The 24,524-nt window shown below is 42.2% G+C and overlaps 1 protein-coding gene across 3 annotated transcripts in view; it reads right to left on the reverse strand.

The window, feature by feature from the left end:
• Positions 1-24,524, reverse strand: part of MTR (5-methyltetrahydrofolate-homocysteine methyltransferase) — a 119,106-nt gene that overhangs the window by 10,770 nt on the left and 83,812 nt on the right. For all 3 annotated transcript variants that reach the window (XM_061161403.1, XM_061161402.1, XM_061161404.1), the window contains 7 exons: positions 23,500-23,607; positions 22,320-22,420; positions 15,414-15,481; positions 14,708-14,828; positions 6,065-6,146; positions 1,672-1,770; positions 543-618 (listed from right to left, as the gene is read on the reverse strand). In XM_061161403.1, coding sequence (XP_061017386.1) covers positions 543-618; positions 1,672-1,770; positions 6,065-6,146; positions 14,708-14,828; positions 15,414-15,481; positions 22,320-22,420; positions 23,500-23,607 — 655 coding nt within the window. The remainder of the gene's footprint in view (positions 1-542; positions 619-1,671; positions 1,771-6,064; positions 6,147-14,707; positions 14,829-15,413; positions 15,482-22,319; positions 22,421-23,499; positions 23,608-24,524) is intronic.

Raw genomic sequence — 24,524 nt, forward strand, 5'->3', positions numbered from 1 at the left:
GAGAATAAGAGTGAGCAGAACAGAAGCACCTGCGTCGCGGCAATGTCTTGGTCTCCTCAACATGCAGGAGTTTGCGATTTCAGACGTTCCACGTCTGCGCCTGGGCCCGCTGGGACCCAGGCCAAGGCGGTGACACTGCCACCCAAGCAGGTCTCGGCTTCAGATGAAGAAGGCCCACTGAGGCACAGCACAGGGGCAGGACGAGGGTGTGGAAGACCCGGCAGAGACTGAATGCCAGTGACCTTTCAAGCTGTCGCTTGAAATTCCATTTCTTCAAATTAAAGCGGAGATAAGAACACATTCATTTTAGGGTTGTGTCAAGGACTCAGAGCTGCTGCAGTTCAATCTCAGGACAGTGTTTGGTTCTCCATAAATGGCACCTATTGACTTTCATTTTCAATCATCATTGTCATTCATCATCACTACTGAACATAATGAAGAGTCTCCAGCTGCCTGTTTGAGTCTGCTGACCTGAAAATGCAAACCTCTCTTCAGCTCAGAGCTATCACATCTGCTTTTCTCTAACTCATAGCCCAACAGACCTGGAGGAGGCTCTGCCAGCCAGTCAATATGGAAACCATTTTCTCTAGCTTGCCTTAAGGTTAAGTATCTTCTCTCCTATGAAAAAAAGAAAAGTTATTCAGTCAGAGACTCAGATTTTCAGCTGCTACTATTAAAGTATGTCCAAGGAAGCTAGTAAATATATTTTGCAAGAAAGCAAACGCTCTTATTCATGAAAATTCATATTCTAGAAAACTCTTCCTGTTACATCTAAAATGGCTTCACATCAGCACCAGAACAATAGAGAGTAAAGATGCAATACACATCCCGCACACATGGCTACATAAATGCAAGGCAGGCCTGCAGCCAACTGTAAGGTAAGTAAGCGTGCGATGGGGCAGGCTCCTGCCCGGACTTTACCTGAGGCTGGGGTTCACTGGGGCCACCCACCAACTGCCCTGAGGCCCAGAAGGCAGAGCCAAGAAACAGCCACCTGTGGGCAGATTACGGAGCGGGCAAGCCAACCACAGTGTCTTGGTCCAGCCAACACCTCAGGAACGTATTCCTTTCTCACTGTTGGTCATCACATTTCACTTGCCGGGCCATCCCCAAAATTCATCCCCTACCCATAACACAAAGCCCAGTAAGCAGATAACCAGGAAGAAATATCCTGACAACCTCTAAAGAGTAATCATGCCTGATCTCCATAGATCCCCTGAAGCTCCTCTAGAGAAGGATAGTTCTCGAAACATTATTCTGCACAGAGTGTGTTGGATGATCAGGGAGAGAGGCTTACAATGTTCCTAATGTCTTCATTCTCTTCCATTATTTCCTTAAGAATAAGGATCTGTGGGAGTCATTTCGGCACACTGTCTCAGTTCCTGTCTTGCTGCTGCCTCTGAGCTCATGTTTTATTCATTCTCATAACTCGGGTAGCAAACAGCACCCAACACCTACAGCTTACTCAATATATGTTTGGTGGAATAAATAAAATCAATTTTAATATAGCCAAAAATTATTGGGAACAGTAAAGAAGGCTGATGTGAAGCAGAAAGTAGGACTTTTCTAAAAGGATCCCAAACCTTCCCCTCCTCCAACAGCAAAATCACAATAATAACTGTAGGATCGTTCTATTGCCCAAACAAGAGGGGACCTGTTTTTGTTACTTACCTTGAGAGACTCATAATGGTCCTGTCTGATATCTTCATATTCTTCCAGGATCTCCTCAAAGTACTCATCTTTTAGATTCTCATCTAACAGCTGAGAACACTGGAAATGCAAGATCAAAATTCAGTGACCACAGAGCAGCGAAAGAAGATAAAACAGGCAAAACAAGGGTCAGTCCTGGGGTCACCACCTTCAGGAGGCCTTCCCATGGTCATGTCGTTTCCTCTCCATTTACCGGTTATGCTAGCTTCTGCCTGGCTGTACAGTAAAGCGTTAACTCAGTAGGCCGGGGGCGCTTCATTGCTGCACATTCTAAACAGAGGACAGATCCTGTGAGGTAAATACTAAGCCTTCAGTGATAAAGAGTGTCTTCGTCTACCTGGGGCCTTGGCCATCCCAGATTGTTTATGCTAACAATGTGATTTATGGGGGCACCTGGCTTGCACTCTGTCTGACCCCTGGAGCGGTTCAGGACTGAGTGAGTTGGGTCAGTCAAGTGAGCACGCCGCACCTACGTGACTGACTTCCACTTAAAGCCCCAGACACCCAGGCTCTGGCAGCATCCCTAGTTGGCAATGTTCCATCCAGGCTATCACACATCATTAGTTGAAGTATCAAGCCCTGTCCATATGACTCCATAGGGAGACACACCTGGAAGCTAGGGCCTGGCCTTTTCTAAATCTTACTCAATTTTAATCTGTATCCATTCACGGTAATAAACGGTGATTGTGAGTTTAACAGCATTTTTGAGTTCTGTGAGTCACTGAATAAATCACTGAAACTGAGGGGGTTCTGGGGATCCACAACACACTGGGTAGGTACCCCCTCTTCAGGGCTTCAAAGATACTCTTCACCTCTCCATCACTGCACTTTTCACAGGCTCCCAGCATCTGTCTACGTGTCTACTTCCCTTACTAAGACAGGCCCTTTGGAGGTAGGACTGCACACAGAAGGTGCATCCTCACTGGATGTCTGCTGACAGAATGAGGCTGATCTTCACAGTCAACCATGAGCTTCTGTTAAAACAAGAAAGGAAACTGACTGTCTGGGAAGTGTGAGGCTACTCAGTAAACTATAGAACAGAATCAGCCAAGTATATTTATGACTATGATTACCAAGTTGGTAGAAGAATCGCTGCCACCAAAGCTGAAAATATAATCACCAAGAAGAAAGATGTGGCCTTGCCTCAGTGGAGTTCTCCTTTAGCAAACTCAGCAGAACTCACGAAAACAAGAAGGAATGCCTACTCCCGAGTCCCCAGAGCACATGCACGCAATGCTTTGAAGATTTTAAAACACTGTTACATTCTGCTAGATTTTAAACTCTGGGAAAGTCAGTCAGTCAGTCAGTCAGTTCAGTCGCTTAGTCGTGTCCAACTCTTTGCGACCCCATGAATCGCAGCACGCCAGGCCTCCCTGTCCATCACCAGCTCCCGGTGAGCCCCCCTATTTCCAAAACTTGACAGCACCCAGTGGGAACTACTGGGGAGGTGGAAGGTGCTGCTTCCGTTGGCTGGCCCTTCCACACCCCCATGGGACTCCTGCTCCCAGAGCTGTGGCGACAAGCCCCTCCCTGCCCAGGCTGACTTGCTCAATAAGAACAAGTTCATGGCCAATTATATGGGCTGTTCCATATGATCAATCACAAAATCAGAGTCAACCTGGGTTTTCATGCCAACCATCAGACACAGTACAGCTTTTCTTATCCTCTTTTTCTTTCTCATAGCAAATCACAGCACAATGAGAGGGAATACATTGAAAATAAATTTGGGCATCTTGTTTTTTATTTTTTAAAAAAAGGAAAAAAGCAAGGGGGCATCCCCCAACGTAAATCTCCAACTATTAAGCAGCTACGGTATTTTGGAATCTTTCAAATAAATACATGAGACAGTAGCCAGAGTGTAAGCCTGTGCTGTACTCACTGCAGTGAGATCAAAAGACTCTAAACCAACTATCAATCTAAACAAGTCAGCCTAAACAAACTCTACCAATGACTCCCCAAACGTGTCACCTGCAGTTACCCAACTGACTTATCATCAGACTATATCTGAGTGATTTTAAAGGGTGGCTGTTCCTTTGTATATGAGAAGAACCAACCACAGTCGGCTGGACCACACAGTGAAGAACACAGATGCCCCCGCCTCCTCCTCTGCGGGCTTCCAGCTGGGCCCATGGTGCTTAAGCTCTTCAAGACAATGGAAGAGTGTCCTAGAGATGGAATCAAGGGGCCAAGTGCTTCCCAGCTAAAGTGCACCCTAACCTGTAGGGGCTTTATCAGTCCTGTGTACTCAAATGGGTTCAACAGCCTGGTCTTCAAATGGGAAGTGTTCCGTCGCTCATTAGCATTTGAAAATAGCCACTAGCCTTAAAGAGAGTTGCACTGGATACTCAACCATGGACCTGAAATAAGCTCCTTAGGAAATACAATCCAAATATAAGATATAAATAGTGTTTTTCAAAATTGAGTTGTACAAATGTACTTTATTTGCACATTAGTCTATGTCAATGGCAAATTAAAAAACTGCAATTTTATGATTTCAGCCCAATTTAATTGTATCCTTAATAAAGGAGACTTATTAAACATTAACAGAACAAGTTTAACTAATGCAGCACAGAGTAAGACCACCTGTGTTCCAATCCACACCTGCTGCTTGAGGGATCTGTGGCCTCAAGAGTTACTGACCTCTCTGTTCCTGTTTCCTCGCCTCTAAAATGGGGATAATGAAAATATCTACCTCATGAGAATTAAATAAAAAGTCCATGTAAAGCACTCAGCACACTGCTGGGCACACTGTAAATGTTCAATAATGTTAGTGGTTACTGAACAACTTTAATTCACAGGTCTGAAAGAATTCCTTTGGAAAGTGGTTTGGGAGGTGTGGTGGCCCTCATCCAGGCTGGGACAGCGCCTGGGAGTGTCACAAATCGCCAGGCCCCTCAGCGACCTTCCTTGCCTGCAAATGTGAAGGCTGGACTAGACTGCTGTGTGCGCTCAGCTGCTTCGGTCATGTCCAGCTGTTTGCAACTGTAAGGACTGTAGCCCACCAGGCTCCTCTGTCTGTGGGATTCTCCAGGCAAGAATACTGGAGTGCGTAGCCATGCCCTTCTCCAGGGACTGAACCTAGGTTTCCTGCACTGCAGGCAGACTCTTTACCCACTGAGCCACCTGGGAATCCCTAGACTAGATGAGTGATGTTTAAATTGTTCTCGTTTTGATGAGAAACAGGAGTGGGATGAGGGAGGGGAAGGGGTCACTCTGGTTTGCCCACTGAGTTTCCAGAAAAGACGTCACTTGCAAAGGTTTCTGTGGCAAAAACATACTTGGAAACCACTGGACCACATGGTCACTCAGATTCCCAACAGCTTTTATGTCCCATTATTCAATGAATATAATGAAACACATAACAAGAGAGAATGTTAGGCTTCATGATAGAGAAAAGCAGAAAAAACCACTAAGGTAAGTTGTTTATCATATTCACTAAATTCTGCGTTTTCAACATATATCTGTGAATGTTTTTCTGTCTTCAGGTAGGGTCAATTGGCCCATTTCAGTTTAAACGTTTTTCTATCTGGAAATGGGTTATTTAAAAAAATTTACATTCCTATTACTCAACCACAATAAAGAATGAAATTTTCAGCAACATGGATGGACCTAGAGATTATCATACTAAGTGAAGTCAGAAAAAGACAAATATCATATGATGCCACTCACATGCAGAATCTAAAACAGGACCCAAGTGAATATATTTCTGAAACAAAAACAGAATCACGGACATAGAAAACAGACTGGCGGCTGCCAAGGGAGAGGGAATGGGGGAAGAGATGGATCGGGAGGTTGGGATTACCAGATGTAATCTGGTAATGTGTAGGATGGATAAACAACAGGGTCCCACTGTCCAGCACAGGGAACTACATTCCATAATCAGAAAAAATATTTTAAAAAAAAAGAATGTATAAATATGTGTGACTTGATTTTGCTGTACAGCAGAAATTAACACAACTTTGTAAATCAACTATACTTCAATTAAAAAAAACTGATAAATTCTACATTCCTTTAGTTGGAGTTAAGAAAGTGCCCATTCATATTTGTAAATACTGTAAATGACTGAAACCCCCTCTGGGTTGGCGTCCTGGCATCACTGCTCTGCTGCTCAGACCAGCACTGCCAATGCCGGCTCAGGCAGAGGCCCCAGAAGGCAGAGCACACACTGACCCACCTCCTCCGGCAATGCGGACACCTGCAGTGACCCTACCACAAGCCCTGGGATAGTCTTTGACGATTCTTTTTAGTAGAACAGGACAAAAATAAACAGAAGGTCTTGGGCAATACCCTTAACTCGCAATGCTCTCATTTTCTCATCACAACAGATCCGCAATAACATGAGGCCCACACTTACCACCACCACGCTCTTGGACGCGTCCAGGACGTGGATCACAGGTGCACTGTATCTTGGGGCTATTTTAACTGCTGTGTGGGTTCTGAAAAGAGGGGTCGGGGAAAAAACACATCCGTCAGGGCTGACAGTTGCTACACAACTCCTGTTCAGAACCATTGGAGATAATGTTTCTACAGTGCTTTCCAGAGAAAAATCTCACGGTACTTATAAATACTGCATATCCCTTCAAAAGCGAGAATGACCTTCTCCCCACCCTAATATGGGGAAGCCAAGGGGAAAAGACATGGATTTTTGGCCCAGCCAACAAAGAAGTCTAGGGTCAAAAGAGGGCAATGTCCTCAGCTCTCTGCCAATGGGATCAGACTGGCCTGGTGACTGCACTTTGCTTTCATAAAGGTCAAAGTGGAGTATTTTCCTGCAGATGAACTGGGCCACCAGCCAGAGTCCCTGGAGAAGCAGACAGTGGCAGGGGACACGGGACCAGTCCCCAGCTGCTGCTTCCCGCCTCCCACCAAGAGACACCAACACTCCTCCAACCCAAGCCCACCTTCTACTTGTCGGAAGGAAACTTGGACCTAAATAAATTCAACACACAGTAATAGAGAGAGGTCAAAGCAACAAGATCTTATCCTAACACTGGCTCAGCCCCCAATTTCTTTCGCCAAACCAGAAAATGTCAGTTCTGAGGAAGAAACACTCTTTAATGCTTAAAATCACCTGATTTTACTAACAAATTGCCCTCTGATTGCTGAATGTTTATATCAATAGCACAGGCTACATATCTGCTATTTTAGTATAAAGCACAACATATTAAAGTGAGAATTGAAGATATACACATCCTTCCTTCCTGCATGTGGTTAATCTAGGGCCCTGAGGCTGGGACAGAAGTGCAGACTTTGCCACAATTCCATGTACACGGGTGATAACAGTAGTTCCCACTCCCACTAAAAGGACAGTGTTTCCAGTCTTCTCTCCTCCTCCTTTCCCCTTAAAGCAGCAGCAGCTTTCTCTAACTCACATACTTTCATATTCTTTCCCCTCAACTAAACTATATTCCCATTTGGAAAGATGTCCAGAATGTGCTATTTTACGGGGGAAAACCAAATTAGCAAAAACAGTTTGTTTAAAAGAACTTTATTTAAAAATTAACCAAAACAAAATACTAACACCCTCAACCTGCCCCAACCAACCAACCAACCTTAAAGTGGCTGTATAATAGAAAAAGCAAAGAGAGATATCAAAATGTCAGCACTGGTTACATGAAGATTAGAACTGGGACTGAATCTGGGAAGGAAGAGACAAAAGTTTAACTTTATGAATTCTTTGACATGTTCTAATAATTGTGAATTACTGAGGCAATTTTTGAAAACAAAACAAAAAAAAAAAAATTATAGGTATAATATCTGAGTGTGTTTTTAATAGGCTTCTAAGGAAAGACTCTAAAAACTCATTCACAATGAGATAGACAAAACCTCTAACATTTCACCTGTCCCGTCTCTCAGCATATTTCTCTACAGAAATAGAAAGCAAAGGACGAAAGCCATAAGCCACCAGAACTGGGCTGTAAGATGGAGCTCAGCCTAGACCAGCCAGCGCAGAAGAGACCTTCTGGACTGGGAGGCTGGGGTGGCCACCAGCAGGGGGCGCTGCACCGCTGCCCTCGAGCAGCCTAAGGATTGCCAGGGCCTCCTCAGGAGCCTCTGTGCCTACGGTGTGCTCGGAGACCACAGATTCTGAAGTTACCCTGGGTAGTCTATGATGCGGGGAAGATTTTCAAACAGGAGGAAAAGTTATAAAGAAGGAGTTGCTTCCAGCTTCAAAACAGAACACAAGTCAGACTCCGTATGCTTCCTCTTCCTCAGACGCTTCCTCAGCAACTTGAAACACACAAATATACCTATGTCTTTTTCCTCCATGAAGCTCCCCCAGGAAACAATATTTTAGGCCCGACGTGACTTCAGTGACATTTCTTTTAAAGCTAGTTGGTAAAAATTGAAATGTTTACATCAACATAATTGATATTTAGTAAGTATCTAAGGTTTGTGCAATTCTGGTCATTGTCTATTTGATGGTCTGGAAAAGGGCACTGAGAAGAAATGGATGGATTTCATGACTTAAAAAAAGCAAATCAAAGTACTCCTTTCCAACATAAAAACTGCCCAAGCTGGATGAGCACAGGCATGAAGTTTGAGTCTGTCCAGCTATCAGCAATAAATGCTGGAGAGGGCGTGGAGAAAAGGGAACCCTCTTACACTGCTGGTGGGAATGCAAACTAGTACAGCCACTATGGAGAACAGTGTGGAGATTCCTTAAAAAACTGGAACTAGAACTGCCATACGACCCAGCAATCCCACCGCTGGGCATACACACCACAGAAACCAGAATTGAAAGAGACACGTGTACCCCAGTGTTCATCGCAGCACTGTTTACAAGAGCTAGGACATGGAAGCAACCTAGATGTCCAACAGCAGAAGAATGAATAAGAAAGCTGTGGTACATATACACAATGGAATATTACTCAGCCATTAAAAAGAACACATTTGAGTCAGTTCTAATGAGGAGGATGAAACTGGAGCCTATTATACAAAGTGAAGTCAGTCAGAAAGAAAAACACTAATACAGTATATTAACACATATATATGGAATTTAGAAAGATGGTAACGACCCTATATGTAAGACAGCAAAAGAGACACAGACGTAAAGAATAGACTTCTGGACTCTGTGGGAGAAGGCAAGGGTGGGATGATTTGAGAGAATTCTTAGTACTGAAACATGTATATTACCATATGTGAAACAGATCACTAGTCCAAGTTCAGTGCATGAAACAGGGCGTTCAAAGTCGGTGCACTGGGACAACCCTGAGGGATGGGGTGGGCAGGGAGGTGGGAGGGGGGACACATGTTCACCCATGGCTGATTCATGTCAATGTGTGGCAAAAACCACTACAATACTGTAAAGTAATTAGCCTCCAATTAAAATAAATTAATTAATTTTTTAAAAAAGCATGCTCCTGGTTTGACATTGATTCCACTTTTTTCTAAGCCTCCATTTATACAAACTTCTCCAGGTGGAAGAAGACTTCTTTCTGAAGTCTGAAAAAATGCAAAACATTGGAATCTCTCCTCTCCTTCCTACATACCCAGAGCAAAGGGGTAGAGGCTGAGGCTGAATCTCAAATGCATCTCTGCTAAATCACTAGTCAACATCTAGGATTTAATTAGTCACCTCCCACAGTGACCGACTAACCTCGGCAATGCCAGCCCTAGCCCAAGGTCTCCCACCTCGCTACCAGTGTGGATCAGGCCGCATCTGTGTGAGGTGTCTAATGTTGAGGTCTTCCCCGAGCCTGTGGGGCTGCTAGCACAAAGTTGCCCCCAGCTGCAGGCTGGAGCTGATCTAAGAGGGCATAAGAAGAAATTCTTTCACATTCTGAAAAAGAACACATACTCCAAGCATCTATTTCATGCCATATCCTATCCCAGAATTAATGTTTTACATAAATGCAGCATGACCAAAACTTAAAATGTGAAGAGAAAAATGAAAGAAAATGGAAAATAAATTTCAGGAAAATTAAGATAGAATCAGGAGTGAGATTAGCATATAAAATTCATTCCATGAAATCCTATACAGAGGAAAATATTATCAGTTATGTGATTCAGCACCATACTTCAGAGCAATTTAAAAAAACAAAACAAAACTCAGAAAATTACCTTCCACTTTGGGCAATGTGACTTCCTGTTGAATTCTCCAAGTTAAATTACACAAAAGATAATAGAAAAGGACATTTTGCAGCTATTGGCTTTAAACCAGTTAAAAATTGAGAGCTAACTGCCAGACTTTTGCCCTTGAGAAGTTCTATAGCTAAAAGGGCCAGATTTCTAGTAAAGTCATTTCTAGTTTGTGATACAAAATCATCTGTATTACAGACAGTAAACTGTTCAGTTTTCTATTCTCTTATTGCTATAGGTTTAAAAGGGCCCCTCCAAGCACATTTCTACCCACAAATGATTCCAAATCTGTATAACCCTTTCAGCCTCTCCAAGGATCCATCCTCAAGTCTCATTTTGAGTGTCTGGGGGAACAGTTCTAATTCTCTCTTGCTACTGGAAAAGCCATGCTGCTATTCCCCTCAGAAATCTGCTTTCACGAGAACTTGGAAGTCCTGAGCCTCCATCTGCTCAGAAAGGAGTTAGTAAAGGAAAGAACTGGGCCACTGCTAAGCCCTCCCTCGACAGATCTGTAGGAGGTGATGATAAGGTTCTCAGATGGCTTCTGAGACAGTCAAACTCCTGAATGCGTTCTGGCAAAGCTGACTCTCCTAGGGTAGATGGCTTCCTACAGATGCGAGCAGCATTAACCATAAAGGAAGAGATGCAGAAATCAGACTTCATGAACATCTGACAGGGGCTTCCCTGGTGGCTCAGACAGTAAAGGATCTGCCCGCAGTGCAGAAGACTAGGATTTGATCCCTGGGTCAGGAAGAACCCTTAGAGAAGGGAAAGGCTACCCACTCCAGTATTCTTGCCTGGAGAATTCCGTGGACAGAGGAGCCTGGGGGGCTACAGTCCATGGGGTTACAGACAGTCAGACACCACTGAGAGACTAACGCTTTCTGAGAAAGAGCTGCATCCAATGTGAATAAAGAATGCATACAAATTAGTAAGAAAAATAGTGAAATACCTAATTTAAAAAGAAAAAATTCAAAAAGCATATCCAAATTGTCAATATACATGTGAAAATGTACTCAACACCATTAGTCAGCAGAGAAATACAAATGAAGATCTTATTAAGATATTATTACGTACATACTAAAATGGCGAACACTGAAAAAGGTGTAGAATAACCAGAAGCCTCATAATTGCTGGTGGGAGTATAAATTAGTACAATCACTTTGGAAAAAGATCCTGCAATAAATATCTAATGCAGATGTTGCTGCCATATAGTCACTAAGTTGTGTCTGACTTTTGTGACCCTGTGAATTATAGTCCACCAGGCTCCTCTGTCCATGGAATGCAGATGACCATATGTACATTCTGTGACCCAGCAAGTCTGCTTCAGGGAAGATAGACATTTATAGCAGCATTCCACGTAACAACCCCAAACTGGAAAAACCCAAATGCCCATGACAGTAGCAAGGATAAATAACCCAGAGGGCATTATACAATTCAATATTTTACCACAAAGTGAAAAAAAAAAAAAAATCAAACCAAAAGCCCCCCACTACTCTAACAATGAGTTTGGGCCTTAAAGACATAATGTTGAGCTGGACACAGAAGAACATACACAGTAGATTAAGTATGTAAGTAGTATCAATGGAATCCACTTATACAAAGCTGAAATGCAGGCCAAACTGGAGAAAGAGAGGGTTACCTGGAAGCACGACTACTGGCTGTTATTTTCTAATGATTTTTCAGAAACTGTAACAGGCAAGGAAGAGAGCCAGAAAAACTCATCGAGAAACAGAATACTGGAGTTAAAGAGATCATGGGAACCAGAGGTCTGTCTCCTGACAGGGACGCCTTCAGTTTTCCAGACAAAGAGAACAGATATTCTACAAGAGCATGAAGACTGTGGGTCATTACTGATCTGATTGATTTTAACTTGATATACCAGGTTATAACTGTTAAGATTCATTTATGGCTAATGTTGCCAATGATATATCTTGAGAGGTTAGTCATGTTACTTTCTCTTATTTTTTAAGGAACCTCTTTAATCTGGTGGCTCTTACTTGGTGAGAGATGTAATAGAATTAACTACTGGTGAAGTTCCAACTTGGGCTTTTCTGGCGGCTCAGTGGCAAAGAACCTGCCTGCCAATGCAGGAGACACAGGAGACGCAAGTTCGATCCCTGGGTCAGGAAGATCCCCTGGAGAAGAAAATGGCAGCCACTGCAGTGTTCTTGCCTGGGGAATCCCACGGACAGAGAGGCCTGGCAGGCTATGGTCCACGGGGTGACAAGAGTCGCACACAGCTGAGAGACTAAACAACAACAGTGTTCCAGCTTGAACAAGTAGCAGGATGTGGTTTCCTGATACTGAACTTCCAAGTGTAGAGCCCTCATAAAATCTTTCTTATTTGGAAACTAGCATCACATTCACATAACTCATAATGCATTTCATTACGTCTGCTCATTTAAATATTTCTTTGTTCCTATTTTATAACTGTGATTTTAAAAGGTCTTTCATGTTGACAATAATCTATAGATTCTCTTACCATTCTCTTTACTAAGCTAATGAATATTCCCACTATAATCATTCAATTACCCAAACTATGCTCATTGAAATCCCAGTTATTGACAGTTAGTCATATTCCTGGAGAACAATCTGTCACATAATCCTAGCAGGTTAAGTTCTCCGTGGAAAAACAAAGCCAGTTTTCTAACGTGAGCAATAATAACCACACTATTGAGTTCTCCAAGTATGAAAAGCAGTTAGTGGAGATAGAACACTGTGGCCACTCATGAAAATGTTCTACTCAGATTATAAGTGGGAGGATGGTCAATTTCATGTGCCAATTTGGCAAGGCCATGGTACCTGGTTTTTGGTCAAACAATCTAGATGTTTCTGTGAGGATATTTTTCACATGTGACTAACATTTACATCAGTAGGCTCTGAGTAAAGCAGATTGCCCTCCATAATATGGGCAGGCCTCATCTAATCAAATGAAGACCTTAAGAGAAGGCTGTATATTGTCACCCTGCTTATTTAACTTATATGCAGAGCACGTCATGAGAAATGCTGGGCTGGATGAAGCACAGGGTGGAATCAAGACTGCCAGGAGAAATATCAATAACCTCAGATATGCACCCTTATGGAAGAAAGTGAAGAGGAACTAAAGAGCCTCTTGATGAAAGTGAAAGAAGAGAGTGAAAAAGCTAGCTTAAAACTCAACATTCAAAAAACTAAGATCAGGGCATCTGGTCCCATCACTCCATGGCAAACAGATGGGGAAACAATAGAAACAGTGAAAGACTTTATTTTCTTGGGCTCCAAAATCACTGTGGATGGTGACTGCAGCCATGAAATTAAAAGACGCTTCCTCCTTGGAAGAAAAGTTATGACCAACCTAGAGAGCATATTAAAAAGCAGAGACATTACTTTGCTGCCAGAAGTCTGTACAGTCAAAGCTATGGTTTTTCCAATAGTCATGTATGGATGTGAGAGTTGGACCATAAAGAAGGTTGAGCGCCAAAGAATCGATGCTTTCAAACTGTGGTATTAGAGAAGGCTCTTTAGAGTCCCTTGAACTGCAAGGAGATCAAACCAGTTAATCCAAAAGGAAATCAGCCCTGAATATTCATTGGAAGGACTGAAGCTGCAGCTTAAGCTCCAGTATGCTGGTCACCTGATGCGAAGAGCCGACTCTTTCGTAAAGACCCTGATGTTGGGAAAGATTGAAGGCAGGAGGAGAAGGGGACGACAGAGGGCAAGACGGTTGGATGGCATCACGGACTCAATGGACATGAGTTTGAGCATGCTCCGGGAGATGGTGACGGGCAGGGAAGCCTGGTGTGCTACAGTCCATGGGGTCACAAAGAGTCAGACATGACTGAGCAACTGAACAACAACAAAGAGAAAAGACTGGGTTCCCAGAGGAAGGTGGCCTTCTTCCTCCAGGCTGCCTTTGGACTCAAGATTCACAACAACTCTTGCCAGGCCTCCAGTAGGCCCACCTGCTCTGCAGATTTCAGACGTTCTTGTTTCCAGAATCACCTGAGATGGTTCCTTAAAATCAATTTCTCTGTCTCCCTCCCCCGATGCCCCATGTACAGACACACATCCTGCTTGTAGATTCCTAACTACTACAAGTGGCTTAACATACAGCTGTTTCTAGTGTGAAAGGAACTCTGAATAGCTCTGACCTGCCATCTACTGTATTTTGTATCAGAAACAAACTACACGCTTGTGCGACCATCAGGATCAGTGCTCTACCTGGGCACTGCTCCCTGCCAAAGTGAACTACGTGGGGCATAAGGAATGTGTCATGAAAGTCTATGACCTCTAACTAACATACCTCTCACTGAACATCATTATGATCGTGACCCCAGGAGATATATGGCAAAATGAATAATGACCGTGCGACCAAATTTGAACCTTCTCTTCTTTAAATTATTTGACCCAGAGGTTCCCAAAAGGTCTCCTTTTCAGAAACAACTTCCCAAAGTGATCCTCTGATTCATTTTCTCTCAGTCAGCTTTCTATCTCAACTATTACAAGGTCAGAGTTTCCTCAATAGAGCCTGTAATTATTCAGACACCTGCTTCAAGACAGAGAGTGGGCTAAAGTTCAAGCAATGCCTTTGTGCTAAAACACACATCTTCACTCAGTTTGATTGCAGGAGCTCTAAGTGTTCATTAGAAGTCTCTGGAACTGAACAGGAGGTGAGAGGATTAAGGGAAAGAGGATTATAGGCCAAAGGAATCCAAAAACAGGTGTCGGGGGTGGCACTGATGGAGGAGTTCCCTGCAGCAGGCCCCCAAATTATTCTGGCTCTTGTGGCACGAAGACTAGAAAGTTCGCGTATTTATATAATAAGGAGCCAAGGCGCTACGCATAGGGAAAAACCTCAGGTTTTACCGCTGTTTTTAAACATTAGCATCTAAGGAAATTTCAGTGAGGCACGAAGCTCATTAGCATGACTCACCTGGAAGTGGTAGCTCCTCCGATCAGCAACGGGATCTTTATAGCCAGTCTCTCCATTTCCTTAGCGACAAAAATCATTTCATCCAGGGACGGAGTGATGAGTCCTGACAGGCCAATTATATCTATTATTCCAAAAAAAGAAAAAAAGAACAATGAAAAGGAGGATGAGAGAAAAAGAGTAAAAGTATGAAGACTCCTGTTCAAAACTCTGTAATAAAGACCACAAGCCAGAAGATAAATTCCCAATTTTTATGAATAATTTTGAGACTTCTTTTCTAACTGGGGGTTTTCAATTTATTGTTTGCTTTTGGTAGTAAATATGATTTGCAACTTCAAGTTGCAATAATCTGCTTGCCACTGTTTTGGGAAAAGCCACGAGACTATTAGTTCATGATTTCCCAGATGGGATATGTCACAGTGTCAGAAGAAATATAAGAACAAATACACACAGAGAAAAATAAAATCGAATACAAATTGTTCTAAGCGTGTCCCCACACCCCTTCCTCGGAACTACAAAGGAGTCTCACAGTTACCTGTTCACCCCTTTAGCCCCCGTTATAAGCGGCAGTGACAGAGCCCTCCAGGCAGGAGATGTCACTCAGGTCCGCATGTCCCGGTAGCCTCCCGGGGCTGGGGCACGGCCCTCGCCAGCGGACTCTGGGAGAGCGCGCTTCGCTGAAACGCCCGGGAGCCCACGTGCACAGTACCTGCTTTGTGGTCCAGAGCGGCTTTCAGTATCCTGTCACACGGAGTCATGACTCCCAAATCAATGACTCTGGGGTACAGAAACGAGATATGAGGTAAGTAACGAGATCCCATTAGTTATCAAAGAAGCTAAAGGAACATTTCTATTTAGCCATTAAAGACTGCTCTCATATAAACTGGAATCACACTGAGAAGCTCACCAAACATTGACAACCAACTCACCGATGACTGCCATTGATTAGGAACTGACCATGGGCAGGGGCTTTTTTAAAGACCTTCGCTGACACAATCTACAGAGCATCTAATTCACCCGTTTAAGGTAGCTTTTGGTAGAGGACATTACTATCTAAGCCCTGGTAAAATATATATAACACATAACGTGCCATTTTAACCGTTTTTAAGTGTACAGTTGACGGTCACTAGTTGGTGACAATGTTGTGTAACCATCACTACTATTTAATTTCAAAACTCTTTCATTGCCCCAAACAGAAACTCTATAATCCCTCAGCAACAAGTAACCTTTACTCTGCCTTCTATCTCTATGAATTTGCCTTGTCTGGATATTTCTACAAGAGGAATCATACATCATTTGTCCTTCTGGGTCTGGCTTATTTCACTTAGCCTAACGTCTTTAGGGTTCCTCCCCCACTGTAGCCTATGTCAGAACTTCATTCCTTTTTAAGGCTGAATAATATTTCATTGTATGAATGTGCCAGATGTTTATTCATTCATCTGTCAATGGACACCTGGGATATTTCCACTATGCTAAGCCTTCTATATATAAACAATCTTGTTTAACCCTCACAGGAACTGTATATGGAAGCACGATCATGGGGCCTGTGTATTTTTTTCTGGGCGGGGCGGGGGGAGGTGTTTTCATATGTTTATTTCATGTATTTATCCAAATATATACACTGGACTATTATAAATGGGATTATTGCATTAAACAATAACAATATTTTTATGATGTTTGATTCCTATTTTAAATTTGATTTTGAGGTAGGTTTTACCAAAGAATATGCTTTTTTTTTTTTAAAGTCTTGAAAACATGATTTTTACATTTTTAATAAGGAATGGTCCAAAAAAGCATGTGCCCAGAAGTTAAGCATTTTGTCCACCCAGACAACTAACTAGTAGTGGTGCTGGGGTCTGAACCAGGATCTGACACGAAAACTCATCTTGTTAGCCATGGAGGCCAATAAAGACGTTAGAGAAATTCACTCCATAAATATCTACTGAACAGTATACCCTACGTGGAAGCCAACAGGAAGGATAAGGAAGAAGAGATCAGTTCCTGTACATGAAAAGCTGATGAGAATGGAATCTCCCAGAAGTCAAAGGAGAGGGAGAACAAATGAGAGGACAGCTACCACAAGACATGAGCGAGACTCAAAGGAAGAGCAGACCACGGTGGGCACACGGGGAGAGGGGGACTGGGCAGAGGGAGCCTGGAGCGCGCTCAGACAGAGCGACTCCACGAAGCTGCAGCTCAGGGAGGAGACGGCGTCCTGGATCTCAGAGAAAACGGGATTTTAGCCTTGGAAAATGCTATATAAACTACTCCTGTATTCTAGACTTAGAGTACCAAGGATGTCCATCATTTTGACAATTTAATTTCAACATGAGCACTGGTTATAAAGATGTTTTAAAAATTACAGTGCACATTTTCCTTTGTTTCCTAATGTCAACAATTCTTAAATAACGAAACAGACAAAATGATTTTAAATTAAAAAAAAAAAAAAACAACGCTTAAGAACCACCACCTGACATCACAGCAGCTGTTAACAGTGGGTGGTGAACACCAAGGGCAGGAAGGAACGTTGCTCTCATTATATACCTGTTTATATGTAAGCTGGATTTTTTAGCTTGTTATCATATTAAATTTCTTTAAAAAAAAATACACTAGCACATAGAGAACCCTCAGATGCGGACAATTTCAAATCAATGACGCTCTTCAGGGCACTAATCCATTAGAAAACATGCTGCAGGGGTTGATGACGGGGCACGGCAGGTTGTAACATCTGGACACCGTGAACTAGGGGCCTAGAGTATGACAAGTTCAACTTCCAACTTACTAGGCTATTTTAAGGAGTTTTGTTGGGAAACAGTCAAATATATCACTGCTTAGAGGAGCACTTTATAATGTTTTCCATTCTTAGAAAATAGTACTTATGGCCCTGGGATATAGGAAGGAGGCTACTCGCCACCAGCGTCAACCAATCTAGGACTGGGGTTGTCCTCAGTCACATCCTGGAGGAAGAAGGGGATCTGTTTCTGGGCACATGTGAGTTGAGAAACTGCTGGCAAGTTCTGAATTAGAATACAGTGTGATAAGTGCCAGGAAGGAGGCCTTTACAGTGTGCTGTGAGAGGCCATCTAACCTGGACAACAGTTTTTTAGAAGGATTCCGGGAGGGTAACATCAGCTGAATCTTGAGCAAGTATTAGCCAGGTGAAGGAAAGAAGAGGGCCATTCAGTAAAGACCAGTGCAACGGAAGTCTAGAATCATGAACAACTGGCGCTGGGGAACTCTGGCTGAAGGAAAGGATCTGAAGCCTGGGTCAATGCCATCCCTCCCTGCCGCCATCCTTCCCACCACCCCTCCCTATCTTCTCTCCCCTTTACTACAATTCCCTGCTTCCCCCACATGCCTCTACACCTCCCTTGGCTTTCTCTCGATTTCCCTTCTGCACTCTGAGCTATATCCCATGTCTGTAAGCCTCTTCTTAATACACATTCTTTTATTTTGCCACATGAGAAATTAAAGAAAATAAAAATGAATGCTATGGAAATTTCAAAATTTTACAATCATCATGTTAAAGTGATTATAACAGAGCTGTAAACACAAGCATTTAATTTGGGCTTCTAATTCGGACAAAAAGGTAAGCTGCACCAAATGCCTTAGCAAAGGCATCCAAAATTATTTAAGAATATATAAAATTTTGAAAATAAATCTTGTAATAGATAAAGCCTCTTTTACTCTCCAGAAAGAACTAAAAAGCAAAACTAAAAACTAATTTTTCTTAGAGTGCCTGACATCCATTAGGTGAAGTTAAAGGTGGCAGTCTTCTGATCCTGCAATTCACACCTATCACCACTAGATGGGAGTACTGTAGCAGTTTGCAGTCCTAACCAAGACTTTCCAACCTGTGGTTAAGCCCTGTGTCAACAGATAAATGGATAAAGATGTGATATATGCATACAATGAAACCATTAAGAAGCCATAAGAAAGAAAGAAATCTTTCCACTGAAACAATGGATGGACCCTGAAGGCATTATGCTGAGATAAAACAGACAGTGAAAGAAAAGTACTGTATGATATAGGCTTATATGTGGCATCTAAAAAGCTGAATGCACAGAAAGAGAGCAGAAGAGGTGCTACTAGGGGCTGTAGGGGGAAATGGGGAGATGCTGGTCAAGGGTACAAACTCCCAGCTGGAAGATGACTAAGTTCTAGGGATCTAACACACAGGACTCTGAACAGACTTAACAACACTGCACGCTATACTCGAGAGTGTTAAGAAAGTGTATCTTAAACATTCTGACCACAAATAAGAAACGGTAATTATGTGATGGGTTAGCTAACACTATGCGGTGATCACACCGCAACATAGAAGTGCATCAAATCAGTGTTTTATACCTCAAGCTCACACAATGCTGTAGATCAGTTCTATTTCAATTAAGCTGCAAAACACACAAATGCAACAGTTGAATGCACCCAAATAATTGTCAAGAGAACCCGTAAGGTGCTAGGAAAAATTGGATTAGTGTGCCCTTGACTTAAATACACTCCTTTTCCTCACTTAGCTGAAAACTCTAGCATTATACAGTTTTAAAGTGTTCCCTTCTTAACTATATATTATTTACCCATCCTAGACAGTTATATTAAGAACCACTGATTAACACGAAAATACGTCTCATTATCTGTTTCACCAGATTCATATTTTTAAAAGTACTAGATGTATGATATTTAATTTAAAATTTTGTTATTACATCCTATTTTTTCTTATCCAATTAAACAGTGTGCATTATGTTAAATGGGAAAAGTCTACATTTGTCTTTTTATATAATAATTATTAGAGTATTCTAAACTCAACTTTAATGTAATCAAATATCTGATCAAAATATGTTTAAATATTCTAAATTATTTCTAAAGAGGAATTAAACTGGAATATTAATATTAGACATTACAGTTAAAGTTGCTTAAAACTGGAACAAATACTGAAAGCTAAACTGACACAATACAGAATCCTGACTTTTGGACTCAAAAGCCCCGAGGAGGGCCTGCCACCTGCTAGCTGTGTAAAATGAGAAGTACAATAATTGAGGCAGGCAAAGCAGGATCAAAACCGTAAAAAAAGAATGAAGGACAGTAAAAAAGAAAAAGAAAGAAAGAAATTAGGAAAAAAATACAAAGGAAAAAAAAAAGGAAAAATCAGTTATATAAAAGCAGCACTATATAAATTCTGAGGTGGTAAATAAATGTTAGGTATTAGTAAACTCTAATACCTAAGGTGGACATATCCCCAGATCTATTCAAATTCTCAAATCTGCAAATTCTATTGCATCATCCCCATTAAAAAATGTGCTTTTTCTGCCTAGACAGAACTATCACTTTGAGTCCTTTTTACTTCTTTTTTCCCCACAAAGAACTCTTAGCATTTCATGAGATTTACTGACCAGCGACAAAGAGCTGGGAATGAAAAAGTTGTATTACGAGATGGTTTGCTAGACTCACTCAACTAGCTGGGTGATTCACCCAGGCATTAGCCTGGAGCACAGATACAAAGTACACACAGTAAAAGTATACATTTCACTGCACAAGGCCTGTCTCAGGGGCATCTGTCTACCACCTGACATCATAACATTAAACCCATCAGTGTTGACAGTCCATGTATTATGAGACACAAGACCCAAAGGGGGGTTTGACCCCAAAGAAAAAAGGTTTGCACATTCACTTATTTTACAAAAAGAATAAAATTTTATCAGAAGATGTTTCTCCAGTTGCCATTATTATGTGAGTGCTCAGTCATGTCTGACTCTTTGCAACCCCACAGGCGGTAGCCCACCAGGCTCCTCTGTTGATGGAATTCTGTAAGCAAGAATACTAGAGTGGGTTGCCATTTCCTACTCTAGGGAATCTTCCTGACCCAGGGATCGAACCCAGGTCTCTTGTGTCTCCTGTACTGGTGGGCAGATTCTTTACCACTATGTCACCTGGGAAGCCAGCAAAAAATAAGCAACCCTCCAGTGTACAAGCCAGAGGGAGATGGGTGTGCTGGAGGAAAGCGTTTGGGTTTGATGAGTCGCTTTCACTGATGACATCGGGCTCCAGTAGCACCCTGGAGAAATGCCACAGTTCTCCCTGACCTCTTAAAACGCCTTTACTGGAGGAAGAAACATTACTGGTATGATTCTCTCAGCTACTTACTGATTTTTCATAATACAAAAGGATAAACACAGACAATGATATCTCAGGAATTGCTTTAGGGAGTTTGCCTACAAATTGCCTTTTTTCAATAGTTTTTGTCCTGTTATCATCATTGAATATGTACCTGGCTTTTTAGCCTGAAAAACAGTGAAGTTCTTGAATAGAGAAAAGTCAACTAAATCATCTGGGTGTCTCTGATACAATGCATGGTATGTAGTAGATGATCTATAAACATTTACTAGCTGAAATGAGTTTGAACTAATTGAGATGAATGCAAATAGAAATTAACAGCATAGGGTTTGAAAAGATGAGACAACAGCAGAAATGTCAAGAGATTTTAGGAAGCCAACACCTTGTCAAATATTTATTCCTCATCCAAATACTTATTCTATAGGTAAAAATTTTACTGTAACAACCTCCACTGTCTCTCTGGTACATTTATCTTTAAAAAAATAATAAATGTATTCCAAGAACAATATTCCTTGTTTCTGGACCTAGGAGAGAATGTTCCGTCTTTTGATAGTGAACAGGCGGCCAAAGAGAAGTGCCTGAGAAGACAGTCAGAGGAAGAAGGTGCCGCTGCCAATGCTCCTTCATCTCCAGCCTTTCTTAGCTGCGTTTAATTAACCTCGAACGCAGACATGGATGAACAGTTTGAAAGCAGGAAGGGGCTTAGAGGGCAATGGTTGTCTGACAATGGGAACTGCCTAACCCTAACCCCAAGGGGGCCCAGCTGCAGCTGCAGCTGTCTCTCCTCTCTACAGAGAAAACAGCACATGGAAGGAAGTCTATGCCTCAAAAGGACCGTTGGCTGGATATGGACCAGAGAAGACATTAGCTTTATCAGGCTTTTCATTACAAGAATATGTTGAAATCTGAGCAAAACATGCTCTTACTGAGGGTCATGAGCTCTCATACAGAAATAAATTGGCGCTGAATAATTATTCAACTATCATGAGAGATGTAAGAAAGGGATTTTACTTGTACACAACATTCAAAAACTAGCTTCATTAATACTAAGAGTCATGCATGGTTCTATTCTAAGCAAAGGAAAAAGAACAGTCAAAGCCTTCTTAGAAAACTCTATTTAGCCAAGGTCTTAATAAGATCTTAGCTTTAAAATCTGGCAGCTTATTGAGAGTAAAAAGGAAATACGGCCATGGGGTGGGGCCCAATGTTTGAGCCTCTGGCCTGAAGTCAATTCCCCAGAAGCCTCTGGGTGGTTTGACCCTGCTTGAATACTCTTTTCTATTCTTTTTGCCCTTACTGAATGTACACCATTAAATAATTACTAAATTACTTCATTTGAAAAGGTATGCTTAATGCAGAAAATTCAAAAACATGTGAAGAAAAAGAAAAACAACCTCTAACATCCACAGTTCTACCCTGCCCTCCCCGCCCAAAGACAAATCACCTATTAATGCTTTTACTTTAAACAAGAAAGGGGCTCAGGTAAGAAAGGTGGGTCCTAACTTACCTGAAATTATTGCAGCCAAGAACCACTCCAACTATGTTCTTGCCTATATCGTGTACGTCACCTTTAACAGTAGCCAGCACGATGGTGCCATGGTAAGGGTCCTGGAGAGGAAGTCAAACAGCTCAGCATTGCTAGGGTCACCTGGTTCTCTGGAGCCAGACAGGTGTTGACACAGAAAGCAATTCAATACAACCAAGGCAACCCTCAAAGATGGCCCCGGAACCCAAGCCTCGTGCTCTGTGCAAAGAAGGCTGTAAGCCTCAGCAACCCCCCAGGTGGTTCACTGAGGGGGCTTCAACCCAGATCATGTGCTCCATCATCTCAAAAACAGTTTAAGTTCAAATACAAAACAGCCCCATCACTGAAGATCATATTTGTAACCCCCAAATCTATCTGATAAATGTTTAGTAAATGTGAGCAGTAAAAGGAGAGGGAGGCTGTGGTGAACTGCACGTGTCCCATCAGAGTGGGAAGGACCACAATAGCCCAGGGCAGGAGGGCTCAGATGATCTTCTTCAACACTGTTGTTCCGTCATCATCTCCTCCCTCAAAAAAAGAAAAAAGAAAGAAAAGAAAAAGACATGCAAGGCAATGGGGATTTTTAGAACACTACCGTCAGAGCCATGCACAAACACAGACAGATTTAAGAATTCAGAATCTTAGGGGCCAAAGCTGACTGAGCTTCACAGGGAGCTAAACAAGGTCAAAAGCTTAATGATTTGCTGCGGTGGCGCAGCCAACGAGAAGGGAACTGAATCCAGCAGTGGTGCCAAGAACATGACCGGCACATGGAGAATATTCAGGTAAGAGGTTTTCCAAAACCAAACAGTATCTCAAGGGCAGGGACTGATCTTTTTTAGCTACAGAGTCGAGCACACTACCTGGCACGTGATAAGAGCTCTGTAAACAGTTGGTAGATGTTTGAATGAATGAACTGGTTTTATCTTGAAATCATGGCTTTGTTTGGAAAATAATGTTTCTATTAAACATTTCATAAAGCCACGCTCTATAGAAAATCCCAGGGTATTCTGATACTTGGTAAAAAAAGTTGTTTCACTTCTCTGCTTCATCTTCAATGACACAGTCAAGCCCAATGGCTTAGGTCCCTACCCCCCAGCCCCATAAGAGTATCCAGAGCCAATTTCTCACAAGGTCCACAGGCCCCAACAAAATGACTTGCCTCATCTTCTATTTTGCCAGTAAGCACTTTGGTTTCTTCTCTCTCTTTCTCCATGAAGGGAATAAGGTGACCCACGGCCTTCTTCATGACCCGAGCTGACTTTATAACCTGAGTAAAATACACAGAGTCAGGCATCTTTACCAAAACACCTGGATGATTACACATGGCTGCTTGTGAAATTTTAGCACAAATTATCATGCATGTTTTGACCTCAGGTCAGCCACACTTGAGTCCATTTTTGACAGTGGGTGGGTGAGGAATGAGCTCACCAAGAGGAAAATTAATCAGTCAGGTACAGAAGAAGAAAAACAAGGCTGGAAATCAAATGTTGCAGTTTCTGTCCTCTGAACTTCTGCATGTTATTTTTCCTCCACCTAGAAGGTCCTCTTATCATTTCCTGAAGTTCTTCACATCCTCCAAGTGTCAAGCTTCTCCTCCAAAAGCCCCTCCTCAGCCTTCTCTTCTCAATCCCCAGTGTCACAATTCACTTATAGTTAAGGCTTATGCAAAAGGAAAAAAGAGCCTTAAAGTCTATAGAATTAGAGAACAATTTTGTAAACATAAATTGGATAAGGGATTAATATCCAAAATATATAAAGAACTAATGCAACTTTATAACAAAACCCCAAATAATCTGATTAAAAAAATGAGCAGAAGAACTAAAAAGATATTCTTCCAAAAAGGATATCAAAATGGCCAGTAGGCACATGAAAAGATGCTCAACATCACTAATCATCAGGGAAATACAAATCACACTAAGATACCAGTTCACACATGATAGCTCAGAGCTTCCCTGATAGCTCAGTAGGTAAAGAATCTCGTTGCAATGCAGAAGACCCCAGTTCAATTCCTGGGTCGGGAAGATCTGCTAGAGAAGGGATAGGCTACCTACTCCAGTATTCTTGGGCTTCCCTGGTGGCTCAGCTGGTACAGAATCTGCCCGCAATGTGGGAGGACCTGGGTTCGATTCCTGGGTTGGGAAGATCCCCTAGAGAAGGGTAAGGCCACCCATTCCAGTATTCTGG

The sequence above is a fragment of the Dama dama genome, chromosome 15, assembly GCF_033118175.1.
Source record: "Dama dama isolate Ldn47 chromosome 15, ASM3311817v1, whole genome shotgun sequence".
Lineage (NCBI taxonomy): Eukaryota > Metazoa > Chordata > Mammalia > Artiodactyla > Cervidae > Dama > Dama dama.